Raw genomic sequence first — 18,048 nt, 5'->3', positions numbered from 1 at the left:
CATACGATGTTGAGCCTTTTCATATGCTTATTTGCCATCTGTATATCTTCTTTGGTGAGGTATCTATTCAAATATTTGGCCCATTTAAAAAATTGGGTTGTCTGTTTTCTTATCGTTGAGTTTTAAGAGTACTTTGTATATTTTGGGTTATAGTCCTTATCAGATTTGCCTTTTGCAAGTATCTTCTCCCAGTCTGCGGCTTGTCTTCTCATTCTCATGACAGCTTCTTGATCCCGTTTGACAATCTCTTTTAATTGGTGTATTTAGACCATTAACTTTTTAATTTTATTATTATTTATTTATTTATTTATTTTTGGCTGAGTTGGGTCTTCGTTGCTGCGTGCGGGCTTCCTCTAGTTGCGGTGAGCAGGGGCTACTCTTCGTTGTGGTGCGCGGGCTTCTCATTGTGGTGGCTTCTCTTTATTGCGGAGCACAGGTTCTAGGTGCGTGGACTTCAGTAGCTGCAGCGCGTGGGCTCAGTAGTTGTGGCTTGTGGGCTCTAGAGCACAGGCTCAGTAGTTGTGGCACATGGCCTTAGTTGCTCCACGGCATGTGGGATCCTCCTGGACCAGGGCTTGAACCCATGCCCCCTGCATTGGCAGGCAGATTCTTAGCCAGTGCACCACCAGGGAAGTCCTAGGCCATTAACTTTTAAAGTGATTATTGATATAGCTGGATTAATATCTACCATATTTGTTACCATTTTCTATTCATTGCTCTTGTTCTTTGTTGCTATTTTTGTCTTCAACTCTATCCATATTAAAAATGACCTCTACATCTGGAGAAAACTGTAATTTGAAAAGATACATGCACCCCAATGTTTACTGCAGCACTATTTACAACAGCCAAGACACAGGAGCAACCTAAATGTCCATCGACAGAGGAATGGATAAAGAAGGTGTGGTGTATATATATATATATATATATATATATATATATAAAATGGAATATTACTCAGCCATAAAAAAGAATGAAATAATGCCATTTACAGCAATATGGATAGATCTAGAGATTATCATACTAAGTGAAGTAAGCCAGACAAAGACAAATATCATATGATATTGCTTATATGTGCAATCTAAAAAAAAAAAAAGACACAAATTAACTCATTTGCAAAACAGAAAGAGACTCACAGACATAGAAAACAAACTTATGGTTACCAAGGGGGACAGTGTGGGGAGGGATAAATTAAGAGTTTGGGATTAACATGTATACACTACTACTTGTAAAATAGATAATCAACAAAGACCTACTGTATAGCACAGGGAACTACAGTCAACTATATTTAATGATACTCAGAGTACTCAATACTTTGTAATAACCTGTAAGGGAAAAGAATCTGAAAGAGAATATATATATATATATATATATATAACTGAATCACTGTGCTGTACACCTGAAACTAACATGGCATTGTAAATCAACTATACTTCAATAAAAAATGATCTCTAAGATATAGTGTTATATTTAAAAAGTAAGCTGCAGCTGCAGAAGAGTATTAAATAATAACTTATCAAGCACTTAGTATGTGGCAGGCACTGTTTTAAGCACTTCACACGTATAGTTCATTTAATTCCCAAACCATTATATAAAGTACTACTGTTTTCATCTTTTATTTTCTAAATAAGAAAACTCAGACTGAGAAAGTTAATATATTGCCCAATGTTACACAGCTAGAGGCAAAACAAGGATTCAGACTAAGAAGCTCTAGCGATTAAGCCTTTACCTATTGTACTAATGATCACAGTTTTGTGAATATATATAAATATAAATAAATAAATAAATATATATAAATAAATAAATATATATATAAATTCTGGAAGCTTACACACCAAACTGTTAAGAGTGTTCACCTCAGGGGGGTTTGATTGAGATTGTAGGAGATATTTATATTTCACTTTTTATACTTTTGTATTATCTCACTTTATTAATGAGCATTATTTTTAAATCTAAAAATGATATTAAAATCCCCTGCTCTTTGGCAAGTGATCAAATCCACCTTAAACAGAACTCTGATCTTGGTCACTGGACCATGCAACTTACAATTAATGTTCTGTGAGGAGCTCACTAGTTGGAATGTAGAAAAGAGGGAATTCCTAGTTGAAATGTGTCTCCCCAAAAAGATTCTTTTAAGTCCTAATTCTGGATACTTGTGAATGTGACCTTATTTGGAAATAAGGTTTTGGTGGCTTGTGTTAAGAAATGTTTAGTGGATGCTTCTATGGCTCATGGGTTAAAATTTTTTATTAAGACATAATCAAGTTAAGATATAGCACAGGGAACTCTACTCAGTGCTCCGTGGTGACCTAAATGGGAAGGAAATCCAAATAAAAGTGGATATATGTATATGTATAACTGATTCACTTTGCTGTACAGCAGAAACTAACACACACTGTAAAGCAACTACACTCCAATAAAAATTAATTAAAAAAAGACATAATCAAGTTAAGATAAATGGTGAATCTTTGATTTTTCTTTTTATTCCTTTTCTCTTTTTCTCTCCTTTTAAAAAATGCTTAATCTTTTAAGATTAAGAGACTCATCTAAGTTTTGTTAAGATAATGTATTCATAGTCCATTCAATGGCATTTGGTACATTTATATATATAAATATATTTAAAACTCTCTCAAAACTACTTTTTTTTTTGCTGTGTGCATTTTTCTAATCATAGTATAAAAAAGTCAACACCTTTTATAAAATTTTCTACAGATTTGAAGCTCACCAGGTTAGTTTATACATGTTAAACAAATTTCTTTGATGTCAGATGTGTTAACTGCTTAAAATGTGCATATTTTCGCAGGGTTTTCAGGAGCTATGTTAATTATATATTTTAGCTGTGTTGAATATTGCAGAATTCTCCATAAGAGAATATACAAATTTAATATATCTATCCTTAGTTACTTCTTCAGGCATTGTGGTGGACTCACCCTGTGGGGACCCCCACTGAGTCACATCTTTATAAAATTCCCTCCCCTTCAGTGTGATCTGCCCCTAACGAATGGAAGCAAAGGTGATGAGGTCACTCCTGTGATTACATCATATTATATAATATTTAGCAGACCGGAGTGAGAGATTCCTCTGCTGGCCTTGAAGAAGCAAGCAGCTGTGCTGAGGACGCCCTTGTGGCAAAGAACTGCTATCAGTCTTTAGGACCGAGGGTGTCCTCCAGCCAACAGCCAGCAAAAAGCTGCATCCCTCGCACAGCTCTTAGGAAATAAATTCTGCAACAATCTGAATGAGGCTGGAAGCAGATTCTTCCCCAGAGCTTCCAGATGAGAACATAGTCTGGCTGACACACTCACTGAAGCCTTGTGAGACCCTGAGCAGAAAACCCAGTTAAACCATGCCTTGCTTCCTGACTCATAAAAACTGTGAGATAATAAAATGTGTGTTGTTTTAGGCTGCTGATTTGTGGTAATTTGTTACCATACAAATTATTTATTTATTTATTTTTGGCTGTGTTGGGTCTTCGTTTCTGTGCGAGGGCTTTCTCTAGTTGCAGCAAGCGTGGGCCACTCTTCATCGCGGTGCGCGGGCCTCTCACTATCGCGGCCTCTCTTGTTGCGGAGCACAGGCTCCAGACGCGCAGGCTCAGTAGTTGTGGCTCACGGGCCTAGTTGCTCCGTGGCATGTGGGCTCTTCCCAGACCAGGGCTCGAACCCGTGTCCCCTGCATTGGCAGGCAGATTCTCAACCACTGCGCCACCAGGGAAGCCCACCATACAAATTTGTTACCATAAATAGAAAACTAATGCAGGTATACTTAAAATATTTTATTATGGAAAAGTTCAAACATATACAGAAGCAGAGTGAATTGTTTAGTGTACCCATCACCTACTTTCAGCAGTTATCAACACATGGCCAATCTTATTTCATCTGTACTACTACTGATTACTCCTTCCCCAAATGTATTATTTTAAAGCAAATCCTAGACAGTCTATTATTTTAATCTGTAAATGCTTCAATCTGTATCTCTAAAAGATATGGCCTTGTTTTTCTTAAAAAACAAAACCACAACATCATGATCACATCCAAAAATATTCCTTAGTATCATCAAATATTTGGTTTGTCCCTTATACACTGACGATGGGAATGTAAATTGGTACAACCACTGTGGAAAACAGTACGGAGCTTCCTCAAAAAAATAAAAATAGAACTACCATATGACCCAGCAATTCTACTCCCTGGTATATATCCGAAAAAAACCCAAAACACTAATTTGAAAAGATACATGCACCCCAATGTTCATAGCAGCATTATTTACAATAGCCAAGATACGGAAGCCACCTAAGTGTCCATCAACAGATGAATGGATTAAGAAGATGTGGTAAAAACAAAAAAACAAAACAAAAAGAAGATGTGGTATACATATATACAATGGAATACTACTAAGCTGTAAAAAACAATGAAATATTGCCATTTGCAGCAGCATGGATGGACTTGGAGGGCATTATGCTAAGTGAAGTAAGTCAGACAGAGAAAGACAAATCCTGTATGATATCACTTACATGTGGAATTTAATAAATACAACAAACTAAGGCATATAACAAAAAAGAAGCAGACTGACAGATATAGAGAACAAACTAGTGGTTACCAGTGGGGTCAGGAAAGGGGAGGGGGGTGAGGTAGGTGTAGGGGATTAAGAGGTACAAACTATTAGGAAAAAAATAAGCTACAAGGGGGCTTCCCTGGTGGCGCAGTGGTTGAGAGTCCGCCTGCCAATGCAGGGGACGCAGGTTCGTGCCCCGGTCCGGGAAGATCCCACATGCCGCGGAGTGGCTGGGCCCGTGAGCCATGGCCGCTGAGCCTGCATGTCCGGAGCCTGTGCTCCGCAACGGGAGAGGCCACAGCAGTGAGAGGCCCGCGTACAGCAAAAAAAAAAAAAAAAAAAAAGCTACAAGGATATATTGTAAAACATACAGAATATAGCCAATATTTTATAATAACTATAAGTGGAGTATAACCTTTAAAAATTGTGAATCACTATATTGTACACCTGTAACTTATATTGTACAGCAACTGTAATTCAATAAAAGAAAAAGAACTTTATTATGGTAAAACATACATATCATAAAATGTACAATTTTAACCATTTTTAGCTGTACAGTTCAGTGGCATTAAGTATGTTCACATTAAGTATATCACCACCATCTATCTCCAGAACCTTTTTATTTTCCCAAACTGAAACTCTGTACCCATTAAACAATAACTTCTCCTCCTCCCTTCCTCCCAGGCTCTGGCAACCATCTTGCTACTTTCTGTCTCTATAAATAATCTGACCACTCTATGTACCTCATATAAGTGGAATTACACAGTATTTGTCCTCTTGTGACTGTCTTATTTCACTTAAAAGGGACTACTCTTTTAAAAAAAATTTATTGAAGTATAGTTGATTTACAATGTTAATTTCTGCTGAGGGACTACTTTAAAAATATTTAATTTAATATTTGTGTAAAATATTTACACAATGATTATGATTATTATAATTTTTAAAATTGTGTAAAATATTTACATGGTTCCAAGTTGAATTTGCAAGACAAGTTTCATTCAGAGAGGTCTAGTTTCTATTCCTGTCCCCATCCATACACAGGCAACCACTGAAATGTTTTTGGTTTATCCTTCCTTTGTCCCCCCATCCCCCCCTTTTTTTGCTATAAGCAAACATTTGTATTTATTCCCTCTTTCTTAAATGGTTGCATACAAGGATGGTAAGTAAATAACAGTATACCATATATATTTTCTCTGTCTTGCTTTATTCAATATTTATCAATATTTCATGGATATCATTCCTTATCATTATATAGGGATAGAAGTTCTTAGTTCTCATTCACCTTAACAGCTCTTAACTCATAATTCCTAACTGATTTGTCAGATGTAATACTGACAATGTTTAGGACCACACTTGGAGGTTACATACCATATACTTTCCTAATACTTGTTGAAAATCTGTAGCAACTGCATTTGACGGAGAAAAATGTTCTTGTGACATCAAAGGATTTCTCAGAAAAGTCTCACTAACCTGGGGAAATTAATGGAAATATTTAAATTATATAGATAATTTCAACTGGAGAATTACATAGTAAGTGTTTATTTGAAGCAAAGTCTGGCAGAAACTTTCAATAAAAGAAACCAGAACAGTTCTAGAATTTTGGTGGCAGGGTATCTTTTCTATTTTAAAGATGCAGTATTAATGAAAAGTGTGCTCATATCTCATATCTTGTATCGTGAGATTGCAGGTGCTACCTTGATTCTTTGGTATTGGTATTTCTGAAGACTTGAGGGGACTTGCAGATGTTCACCTCTGGCAGACAAGGAAGGATAGGAGTCACTGATATTCTCTAAGTAAGTGCTTTTCATTTTCCCCTCCTGCTCTTACCCTCAAAATCCATTCAATGATAACAAAACAATCCCAACTAAATGTCATGAGACTATCTTCCAAACCCTATAGGGTTGTTATATGATATTTCAAAGCTTTAAGAAGGAATTCTGACAATTGTTTGTACTTAATGTTGTATCACCCGAAAAGCAGTGGTAAAAATCATGCAGTCTGGTTTTGGAAAGTTGGAAAAGTTGGATGTTTTTCCATAATGGCAGAGAGGGAAAAAAAAATTAGAGTATAGTCAGTTAAATGGCTAACAGTGTTTATCATGTAGATGCTAACAATTGTCTAGGCATAAATGTAGAGTGAATTACAATATTAGGCCTTATAATCCTTGATTCTATATATGGTTACAGTTTGAGTTGTGTTAAAACAAGTTGGTACACTAAACAAATGAAATATATGCATAATGTGACTGGAGAATAACTATTAATAACTATAGTACAGCTGACCGATTTTTCCATTAATATTTTTTGTTAAAATATTTTTCCTAAATTATATATTTGTGAATAAAATTGAAGATTAGTATTATTAACTTTTTAAAATAAGAAAAAAACATACTATTTGGATCATAAAATTACCAGAATAATGGTTTAGCCCTAGTCTGTCTCTGAGACTGCCTTTCACAGTCTTATTCTAGTTGGAAGTTAGACACTGGGTGATAGTCAGCAGTAGATGATATCTATTGAGAAGGTTAACTAGGCTTTAAGAAATTTATAAAATCTCATGTATCTGTATAAGTACATACACATAAGTACTCTATCATATTTCATATTTGTTGGCAACTTTCAGGTAAAACGTTCTCTAAAAGTAGTATATCTTGATTAAAAAAATTTTTTTCATTTAACTCATAATTGATTCATATTTTCTGCCAGAAGTGTCTTATCTATAATTATTTGAAAATTAAATACATATGCTATTGAGAAGGTATATTAAATATTAGTAAAGCTTAATTTTTCTTATTTTTAAGAACAAAATAAATATGAGAGATTCCAAAGATGATCTGGGTTAATCATCTTTGTAGATCTTGCTTAAGAGTTAGGGGAATTGTAGAAGCAGAAGACAGATGAGGGATGAAGGTAAGAAATCTCTGAAGGTCACTAATGGCTCTGCTATATAGACAGATCTGCTTTTGGTTAGGGACATTATTACCAATAAACTATAAAACAGACCTCATAATTTCAATAACTGAAAAAGTCAAAGCAGTAAAAGAAATTACTTACATTTTTAAGAAATGCAGATGGTGTTACGGTATCTAAGGCATTGTCTGAGGCACATAGGTAAGTGATTCCGTCAATAAAGAGAGTATGGTAGACAAAGCTTTGAAAAGAATACATTCAGTTATATGATAATATTAAATTAAGTACTGATACAGAGAATTTAATTTCGTTTTCAAGCTCTCATTAATAGTATAAAAACTATGTAGATAACTTTTTATAATCAGAATAATTAGAAATCTTTCATACCTTTGAAAAATTAAACTGTTAAATAAAAACTCTCTAAAATGTGAATATGCATTTAAAATTGCATCAATAAAAATAAATTACAATAGAGAAAATTCTAATAATCTAATCATATATATTTCACATGCCTTTGATGGAAGTCATTCTCATTCCAAGACTGAATCTAGATTCTGATCAAAGAGAAAATGCTATGTTCATTGATTTTTACTATCCTTATATTTTTAGGTAGACATATTTAATTTTGGCACTTCTTGGCTTTCTATTATGATAGATTAGAATTTGAAAGTTGTAAATTCCCAAGACCAAATATTCTAGAGCACAGGATGAGTCCGGGAGGGGGAATTAAACTCCCCTATAGTAATCCAGTGTAGCTTTTCCTGACCACTCCAACTTCTAGACCTTTTGTGCCTTCTCAGACTCACTTATTAGGAGGCTAGAAGACTCTTGGAAAGTGCTTCCATCTTTACTACCCAACAATCCAGAAAATTTAGGAATATGGCAACCAAAATAGTTGCTTGGTGCCTAGGCTTTAATCTAGTCATTTTTGAGCACTCTATATCCAAATGGTTAACAGGCAACAGGCCTGTTCAAATGCTAAACTGGATAGATATGAGAATGAGGCATCTCAAAAATAGGTAGAAAAGATAATCCCAGGGGCAGAAAACTTAAGATATGTGCCCCTTCAATATAAATCCTTGATATCATATCATGAATACAATATGCTACAAATATTTTTAATGATGATATTAATTGACATGCATAATATCCACTAGGAAAATGTTTTTATTTTTAAATAGGGAGGAGTCTTCACAGGAAAAGAGTTGCTAATTCTGTCATCTCTCCAAAAGTTATATATGTGTTCTAAATTGATACTGGATGTGATTTTAAATTTATGCTTAGTGTGTTATTGGTAACACTCAGAAACCATCCTTAAATATTAAAAATCTTGAATACCTGATGACTAGGATATATTGTTAACTGACAAATGCAAGATGGAGAAAAGTGTGTATGATGTACTGCAATTTATGTATCAGTCTCATTTCCTAACATAAGGGAAGTACAAATATATGTATGTCTCTTATAGAAAAAAAAAAAGGAAAATGATAAACTAAGAACTTATTCGAAATGGTTACCTACATAGAGGGAGAGAGAGTAGTGTGAAGAAAGCAATGAAAATTAGACTTCGTGAAGGAAACTTATTTTGTAGATTTGACTTTGGAGCCATATAAATGTTTTACATAATTATAAAATGTTATTAAATCAAACTTTAAAGAGTGCAATCCTTAAAAATAAAAAACAAAATAATAAAAAAAAGAACTTAACTTTATATCAAGTCACCCAAGCAAGAGATGGTGGCAGAGGTTGTCAGATTCTGAATATGTTTGGAAGGTAAAGACAACAGGATTTGCTGATGGGCTGGGTTTGGAAGTAAAAGAGACCAAAGTCAAGGATCCCGAAGGTTTTAGGCCTGAGGAACTGGAAAGGTGGTATGTGGAAGACTGCAGGAGGCGTGGCTTTGGACAGAAGTTTGAGATGCCCATCAGACATCCAACAGATATGTGGAATGAGCAGCTGGATATACAAGTCTGGAGTTCAGGGAAGAGGTCCTCAAAAGATTCAAACTAGAATGTTCAATATAGGTAAGCCAAGAGTAGAGGAGGAAAGAATCTCTTTTTGATAACATTCCAGCTAACAAATGAAAACAAAACTAGAATATCACCATTATGCAACCCCCAATAAATTAATGGCTCTAGGGTGTAGGCAATGAATATCAATGGCTACTAGCATGCCAAAAGGAGATATAAGCAGGTATTTTATACCGTCTGATGAAAAAACACCTGCAGTCTTGCCAAAGGGATTAGGCCACTGGATCCAGCCACTTGGACCATGGTGAACTGCATTTTGAATATGCAATCAGCAAAACCAGACTGAGCGAAACTCTATAGGTCCTTCAACAATAAATTGTAAGGAAAGAAAAGGGGTAGAGGGGGAATATGTGGATTAAAGAGACTTAAAAGACACCAAATTAAAAAATGGGCAGAATTGGGCTCTTGTGCCTGAGGATGCTTATTTAGGTACTGAGGCAATGAAGAAACAGGATAAGTGACTGCTACAGAATTTGGAATGGTGGTTGATTTGGGGGGGAGGGAGGAAACTGTGAATGGGGCAGGATACATGGTAGGGAGTTTTGGGGATACCTGGCAGTGTTCTATTTTTTGGCTTAGATGGTAGTTGCAGTTGGTTGGGGGAGGTCCTTTGAGAAACTTCATAAAACTATACATTTGCTTGATGTGGCTTTTGTATTATTTTACAATATAAAGGTTAAAACACACCTCGTCTTAAAAGGACAATGATGAGTCTAAAAATAATAGATCTCTCTTATTCCCCACATGTTTTACCAGCAAAATATTTACTTGGGACATTAATAGTTTAATCCATACCATGTGATGTCCCAAGTAAAGTAGAGTGATGTTATTAAAGATATTTTCAAGTGGAAGTTTCCTTTTTTATTAATGAAATATTTTGGGAATAACTAAAAAGGTATGGAGAATAAGATAACAGGAACACTTGTAGACCTACCATTCAGTCAAAATGTTACAGATACAATTAATGTCCCCTGTATACCCTTCCTCAATTTCTCCTCCCTTCTCTTTTGCAGAGGTAGCCACTATCTTGAATTTAATGTTCATCATTCTCATTCATGATTTTATACTTTTACATATAGAAGTTCTCCTTTCTGAGAGTTCAGTCAAGAGTCTGTATAAGAAATATTTTTCCCCATGTCATTATCACTGTAATTATCAGCTGGTAATGATTAAAAAATAGACTTTTATTAGAATATACCTTACCTTCCCATTTGAATTATGGTCTTTGGTTCAGCTCTAAGAAGCACTAGTTTAAGCACTGTTGCCGCTGCTTCCTAAAAATAAATTGTCAGCATTTACTTTGTAGAAGATTGTAGTGTCTTTTATTACTCATCTGCTTAATTTATCAATGTTCTGTTTAGTTTATTAAGGAACAACTGTTTACTAGAACTAATGGGTGGTTATTCATAATGCATGGTAAGAGGCAAGTTATCATGAAATGTTCATATGAATATGAAGGAAAATATTAAAATTACATATACATATACTTTGTGTATATACATATAAGTGTGCAAATATAAGTTGCACTAATTAGTCCTTTTCACAGCACATTATTAATATGACTGGGAAGATATTTGACTATCTAATCAAATATCTTTTCAGTGACTTCTACGAAGCTATACATAAAATGTTAATGGATTAAAAGTATTCAGCTTTTAGTCTTTGAATAACCTATGCAGTCTTCTTTTTTTAGATTAAGATAAAATTTTTACTCATTATTATTCACTGACATCTTTCTATTAAACAAATAATTGCTAAGATCCCTTCTACTTATTTCTTTTTGTTTGTTTGTTTGGCTGCGTTGGGTCTTCGTTGCTGTGCGCGGGCTTTCTCTAGTTGTGGCGAGTGGGAGGTAACTCTTCGTTGTGGTGCGTGGGCTTCTTGTTGCGGTGGCTTCTCTTGTTGCAGAGCATGGGCTCTAGGCATGCAGACTTCAGTAGTTGCAGCACGTAGGCTTAGTAGTTGCAGCACGTGGGCCCTACAGTGCACGGGCTTCAGCAGTTGCGGCGCGTAGGCTCCAGGCACATGGGATCAGTAGTTGTGGTTTGCAGGCTCTAGAGCACAGGCTCAGCAGTTGTGGCGCATGGGCTTAGTTGCTCCGCGGCATGTGGGATCTTCCCGGACCAGGGATTGAACCCGTGTCCCCTGCACTGGCAGGAGAAGTCTTAACCACTGCACCACCAGGGAAGTCCCTACTTGTTTCTTATAAGGCTCATTCTTTGGGAGAAAATTTGCAAGGTATTATGATTATCCATAATACCTTAAATACAGTTAATTATATGGAATCCCACTAATTGACTTTAGAAGTGTGAAAGGAACTTGAAAGTTACCTAAGAAGACTTGAATAGCCACACTCCTGATTAACTTTTCATTTTCAAAAAATGACACTTGAAATAAAAACGTTTTGGGAGAGAAAAGCTTGTTATTAATGGTAGAGAGTAAAACTTGAAATTCTTGGTATTACCAGAAAAATCCAGGCAATATTCTCTAGGAAACGATTTCCTAAGAAACATTAAGGAAATTAAGAGAAAACATAATCTTTCAGTTACTCTATTCTCATCACTGGAACATATTCCCCTACCCTTCCCAAAGTGTCCCTTTTAGAGTATATAAACTATGAAATCACAGAAACATGTGAAACAAAGCAAATGGCAACATGAGGCAGTAAAATAATTGACACACTGGACTGTAATGCCTATTTCTGGAGTTGAAGTGCTGCACAACCTAAGAAAATGAGTTGTCTGGGTCTGTTTCCTTGTGTGAAGAATGAAAGGATTGGGTAAGATGATCTCTGCAGTCCTGTCCAGTTTCATTTGATTTCATGATTAAGCTTTGGTAGATACTAATATTTTCTAATGAGTATAAAATATTTGTGACATTAATATTTAGCACTGAAGGAAGATATGATAGAACTGTGCCTTAAAGCTCCTTCTCCCTGGTCAGCCTTCCACATAGCAGTCATTCCAGACCTTTAATCCTGTCCCCCAACTGCATACTGCTCCACCACGTTCCACTTTCTTACTTCCTTGAATGCTTCATAAAGAGAGGCCAATGGGCTTATAAACTCCTTCAACTTTCTGACTCTCTCCCTTCATAATTAATGAAGTAGTTATTGAGAACATACTATGTCCAGGCATGGTCCACTGTAAGGACAGAGTTGAAGACAGTCCCTGTCCTGAAGGAGTCCGATGGCAGAGACAGTTAAGTAAAAGAAGATTCCAGTTCAACCTGGCAAGTAGTTTGGTAAAGGGATGTAAATTAGCCTGGGCATAGAGAAGGCTTCAAGGAGGAATTGAGAAACATCTCAGAGCACAGAAGAGGTGACACTGCTAAAAAATGGAGACAGGTGGGTTCCGGGGAGAGGGAACAGGAGATTGGAAGGGAGATCTTGGTGAGACTGGAGAGCAGCATGAAGTTCAGGATGGCTGGAGCACAGGGACAGCTGGGGAAGAGAAGGAGGTAATCATGGAAAAGCCCTACCAGGGAGGGCTGTGAATGCCAGGCTAAGGACTATGAACTTTACAATGAAAGTAATCAGGTGCCATCCAATGATTTTAAGCAGGGGAGTGACAGGATCATATTTGCTTTTAGGAACAATCCTCTGAGCAGCAGTGTGGAGGCTGGTTTTGAGAGGGACAAGGCTAAGGTCTGGGAGATGAGTTAGGAGCCATCTTCAATAACCCTGGTGAGAAGTAACAAAGGCCTTGATGAAGATGTGGTTCAGAAACAAGGAGATGGATTCAACATGTACTCAGGAGATGGAACTGATAAAACTTGGTGGCAAAGAACACATTTGAGAGTGCAGAAGAGGGAAAAATGAAAGATGACTCCCAGTTTCCAGCTTGAATGGCTTAGTAGAGCTATGCGGCAAGATTAGAAATACACGAGGAGGAATCCACTAGGAAAGAACTAATTTAGTGCTGGACATGATATGCTTGAACTTCTTCTATTAGGCAATCTACTCGTGGAAAGAGATTACCTTGAAAGCAGATTTGGCAGTGATCAAAATAAAGGTGTCCATTTGTGTGAACAAATGTGTCAAGTTAAAAGAGGACTAAAGTTAGAACCCTGAAGAACATGGCATTCAAGGGACTGGCACAGAGGAGAGCCTCAGAAGGAGACTAAATTCCATGTCTATATCCATACCTCCTCCTTTCCCCAAGACAGCATTCCTCTAAACCAAGGCTCACATCTCTACTGCCACACTGGATCCATCCCTTTGTGCTCCTTCAGGTCTTGCTCTAACCAATAATCACTGCCCCTTATATCTTCAACCTCTTCTCCTCTCCATTAGCCTATATTCAGGTGAAGGTTTTCCCTGTATTAAAAAATGAGGCCCTTTCCTGGACCATACTTCTTCTAGCTTTCACCCTCTCTCATTCCCCTTCTAAATTCTTGAAAGAACAGTCTAACTTCACTCTCTCTACTTCCTGGTCTCCGTTCACTTGGCCTAAAGCCATCTGGCTTCTTCTGCCTCTACCTCCACCACTATCAGTAGGATCACTTAACATTTCCTAATTGTCAGTCCAATGAACACCTCTTGGATCTTGTTCAACTTCTCTGGGTCATCAGACATTCTTGTAATTTTCTTCTCTCAGCTTTCAGAATACCACTGCTCTCATTTGGTGACCAGCCTCTCTATTCTATTCTTAACAGTGTTCTGCCTTTTGGTACTCCTTTCTTCTCACTTGGGCACTCTTACCCACTTCTACCATCTTTAACTGTTAGCCCTGACCCTCTGACTGCTACCTATTGGAGCTTTTAATGACTTAAATCTTTTGGGAATAAGATGGAGGAATAAACACACAAACAGATTGGCTATTTCCAACCGGCAACAAAATTCAACCTGTCCCAAATTGTACTTTCCGCCCTTGCATTTCCTCGGACTTCTTCCCCCAGAATCCTGCCTCCATCTGTAGTTTCCATCTTGTTTAATGCCACCTAAGAAAAAAATTTGACAAATCTTCACATTGTACACCTTAAACTTACAAAATGTTATATGCCAATTGTATCTCAATAAAGCTGGGGAAAAAAGATTAAAAAAAACAAAAAGAATCATCCTAGGCATGGCCCTGTTCCCTATCCTACATATCCAGCCAGTCATTAACTCCTGAGGATTAGTTTGCAAAGTCTCTTTAGGATCTGCCCACTCCTCTCCTTCTTCACTGTCATTGCCTTAGCTCAGGACTTTAGATCTCCTAGATAAACTATAACACCACCATCCAAACTGGTTCTCTTCCCTCCAATCCCCCTTCTGTATTGTAACCAGACCAAAATTTCTAGTAAATGGATCAGATCTTGCTATTCCTCCATTTATAAATCTTTAACCGCTCCCTGGTTTCCCTTGGATAAGAGAACAAACTGAATATAGGACCTTGCATCAACTATTCTCTGTCCACTTTTCTGACCTCAGCTTTAGCTCCTATATACTGCGATCCTGTGCTCTAGCCACACTGAGGTTCTTGCGGTTCCCCCAAACACGCCATTCTGTTCCCTCTGCATGGAGTCCCCATTCCCTTTTCCTGGGGCAGGCTAATGCTCACTCTTGTAATACTTTTAAGCCAAGTACCTCCTCTGTGGTTGGCAAGCAGTCACCCATCCTGAGTGCTACAGGAGCAATCTCCATCTCCCGCCATTGAAATACTTTTTACATTGGAGGAGAACGAATGAAGCCCTTGGGTATAAAAGGACAATGTGCTCATCAAGGGACAGCTCCAGGCGCCGTCTTCTCTTCCTTGTTGCATCCCCTACACCTTTACCCCGGGATTTCGCAACTAAAACACGTTCAATAAATGTGTGTTGAACTCCAGGCCATTTCTCCGCGGGGGAGATAAAATCTTTAAAGGTCTCCGGAATTAAACGTGACTGCAAATCTCAAGTATGTCACGTGCAGCACCAACCCTAACCCCTGGGCGGCGCACTTGCGGCTCGGCCGGCCGGGAGCTAGTGGCTCACGCCGGGGATTCACCATCTCGCAGGCTAGGCCGTACGCAGGGGCGGGCCTCAAGCCTCAACAGCCCGCTCCGGGCAGCCCCTCGGCGCTCCGTCCTGAGGGGCGGGTCCAGTGGGCGCCACCCTCGAAAAGTGGAGCCTACGAAGGCTGAGGTGACGACCCAGGGGTACCTGATAAGAGCCGCCGGTTAGGGTCAGCTCCGCTAGGACCGCTCGGCCATTTGCAATGCAGCTGTAGGCGATCGTCATAGTGGGCGAACTAGAGAAGTACAGGTTCCCGCCGGACCTAACCGCCCGCGACAGTCTCGGGACACTGACTGGGGCGGGGCTCCGGGAGGGGCGGTGTCTGCGCAGGCGCGAGGAGCGATTGATTGGCAGGGAGGGAGGCGGGGCCCTCCCTTACCTGGGCTGAAACTGTGACGAGATCGGGCAAAGTCTCTGGAAAAACTGGCTTTGGTTAAGTGAAGTCTTTCTTCGTAGTCATCCTTAAAATCATTTAGGAGCCAGTTACTTCACAGTGTTTACTTAGGTAGGATTCATTCTCAATCTAGGACATGTAAAATAATAGACCTTGATTTAAAATGAGATTCATTCATGAATTCAACAAGTACTGGCTGAACTCCCACTGTGCGCTCCCTAAGTGCTTGGACTAACAGGTATGCAAAAAGATAGGTTCCAGACCCTGACTTTTAGGAGTTCATGTTCTAGTAGTGGTCACAGAGGCACATGTAGACAAGTGCCAATCTCAAGTGACAGGTGTGCACTATGATTGAAAGATAAACTAATCGCACAAGTTGGAGCGGAGGCTGCTAATTCTCCCTGGGAGAGGGAGCAAAGCTTTCAAAGTCACTGTCCGATGGAGAGGGTGGGTTGGAATTCTCTTAAATGGGGACGAAAGGTAGGACAGTCTAAGCAGAGGGAACAGCTCTGTGAAGGCTTGGAAGAAGGCAGGCGGGTTCAGGGAATGGATGTGAGTGTGTGGTAGAGGAAGGGTGTGTGGTGGAGTGGGTAGGAGATGAGAAGGGTAGGAGTGGTAGAATGACTTGTTATCCTAGACCTCGAGTTTCTCGACAAGAATTTTTAAAAGTGCTTCAGATAAGCTTAGATATTTTCTTTTCTTTTTTTTTAACATCTTTATTGGAGTGTAATTGCTTTACAATTGTGTTAGTTTCTGCTGTATAACAAAGTGAATCAGCTATACGTATACGTACATCCCCATATCTCCTCCCTCTTGCGTCTCCATCCCACCCTCCCCATCTCACCCCTCTAGGTGGACACAAAGCACTGAGCTGATCTCCCTGTGCATAAGCTTAGATATTTTCATTAGCAAGACATTGTGGTAGAGTTGGAAGAAGTCAGACACACTTGGATCCAAAATATAGGCATTGCCATTTACTCTGTGCCTTTATTGTAACTTAACTCTCTGAGACTCGGTTTGCTAATTTATAAAATAGGGATAGTTCTCAAGTTTAAATTAAGTAATTATGCAAAATACTTAGCATACCATAGATATGTAGTTGCAATCTTTAGTATGATAAATACATTAATGACAATTACTTTCTTGCTTCCAATGGTGTAACTTTAAAGGAAAAACAGTCAATGTCCTTATGGGGTGCCTGGCAGGAGGTGAAGACAGGTAGTTGACTGAGTTTATTTTAACCCAGTACAATCAAATTGTATTTGACAAGCAAGCAGCAAAACTGGTCTGGACTGTAGGGCTTGAGAAAAATGCCTTGTTGAATCATTTTATATAAAGGAAATCTTGAACCAATGTGTCTTATCAACTTAGAGATAATATCTCGTGTTACAGGTGGGTTGACTGAATTACAAGCATTGGTCACATTACTTATATGTGGGAAAATGAAATATGTTAATTCTGAGGTAATGCACTGGTATATTCTTGCTTGCTGTAAAAATAAGCTTAGTAAACTTGGCCACATTGCGTTGCTCCTTCTGTTTAGTAAATAGTGGAGCTGAAAGCCACAGGGCAATGAAGTCATGAGCTGTAGTAACAACAAGAAGCATCGGATAATTGGAGAGGTGTATATGGGACTGTCCCCCTCTTGGGCTCACCTTGTCATATTAAAGCAATCCTGTGAAGCTAGTGTGGTGGGTCAACTTTGCACAGCCCACAAATTCTGGCCTACAGCAACGTAAAACATAAATTATAACACTACTCGACCTTTCTCGTGAGCCTCATGTTACCTGATATCTGAGCTTAATCTAGTCAGTGCGAGGTGTCCTCAGTGAACTCAGAATTTCCCCCTTCCCTTCTTTCTACACGGCGGAGGGGGGGCATCTATGTCTGTGAGGAACTTGGTGGAGGGGAGATCTCCTGAGTCATGATCTTCGTCTCTCTAAGGTGGCATCTGCTGCTAATGTTTGTTTTCTGTCTGTGGTCATCAGTTCACATGCTCTACTTGGAACCTGCAGGCTCCCTCATGCACTCTGGCTCTCTCTCAACCGCTTTTGTGGCCCTCTTAGGGGCAAAGGAAACTTTCTGCTGCTCCCTCATGGCATTCTGAGGCTTTGGGAGGTTCAAGAGTCTGTCTCAGGACTCTGGCCAACACAGCATGCTGCCACCCCTCCTGTCATGCTGTCAGGCTGTT

At 38.5% G+C, this 18,048-nt stretch overlaps 1 protein-coding gene and 1 long non-coding RNA gene across 5 annotated transcripts in view; one reads left to right on the top strand and one right to left on the bottom strand.

The window, feature by feature from the left end:
• LOC109549585 (uncharacterized) overlaps nt 1-15,741 on the bottom strand; it is a 31,298-nt gene extending 15,557 nt beyond the window's left edge. For 2 of the 4 annotated variants that reach the window (XM_073805385.1, XM_019932806.3), the window contains exons 1-4: nt 15,611-15,741; nt 10,691-10,761; nt 7,602-7,698; nt 5,917-6,018 (exon numbers count right to left, since the gene is read on the bottom strand). In XM_073805385.1, coding sequence (XP_073661486.1) covers nt 5,917-6,018; nt 7,602-7,698; nt 10,691-10,761; nt 15,611-15,688 — 348 coding nt within the window. In that variant the 5' untranslated portion in view covers nt 15,689-15,741. Of the gene's footprint in view, nt 1-5,916; nt 6,019-7,601; nt 7,699-10,690; nt 10,762-15,056; nt 15,164-15,610 lie in introns of those variants that run through there. The other 2 variants (XM_073805384.1, XM_019932808.3) reach the window with 2 other exon arrangements.
• LOC109549586 (uncharacterized) overlaps nt 1-18,048 on the top strand; it is a 49,989-nt gene that overhangs the window by 10,882 nt on the left and 21,059 nt on the right. Inside the window, exon 4 of the long non-coding RNA XR_012332091.1 lies at nt 6,229-16,095. This is a non-coding gene — a long non-coding RNA (uncharacterized lncRNA). The remainder of the gene's footprint in view (nt 1-6,228; nt 16,096-18,048) is intronic.

The sequence above is a fragment of the Tursiops truncatus genome, chromosome 5 (genome assembly GCF_011762595.2).
Source record: "Tursiops truncatus isolate mTurTru1 chromosome 5, mTurTru1.mat.Y, whole genome shotgun sequence".
NCBI classification, from domain to species: domain Eukaryota; kingdom Metazoa; phylum Chordata; class Mammalia; order Artiodactyla; family Delphinidae; genus Tursiops; species Tursiops truncatus.
Note: the sequence above shows the minus strand (reverse complement) of the source record. Positions and strands in the feature narration are given on the sequence as shown.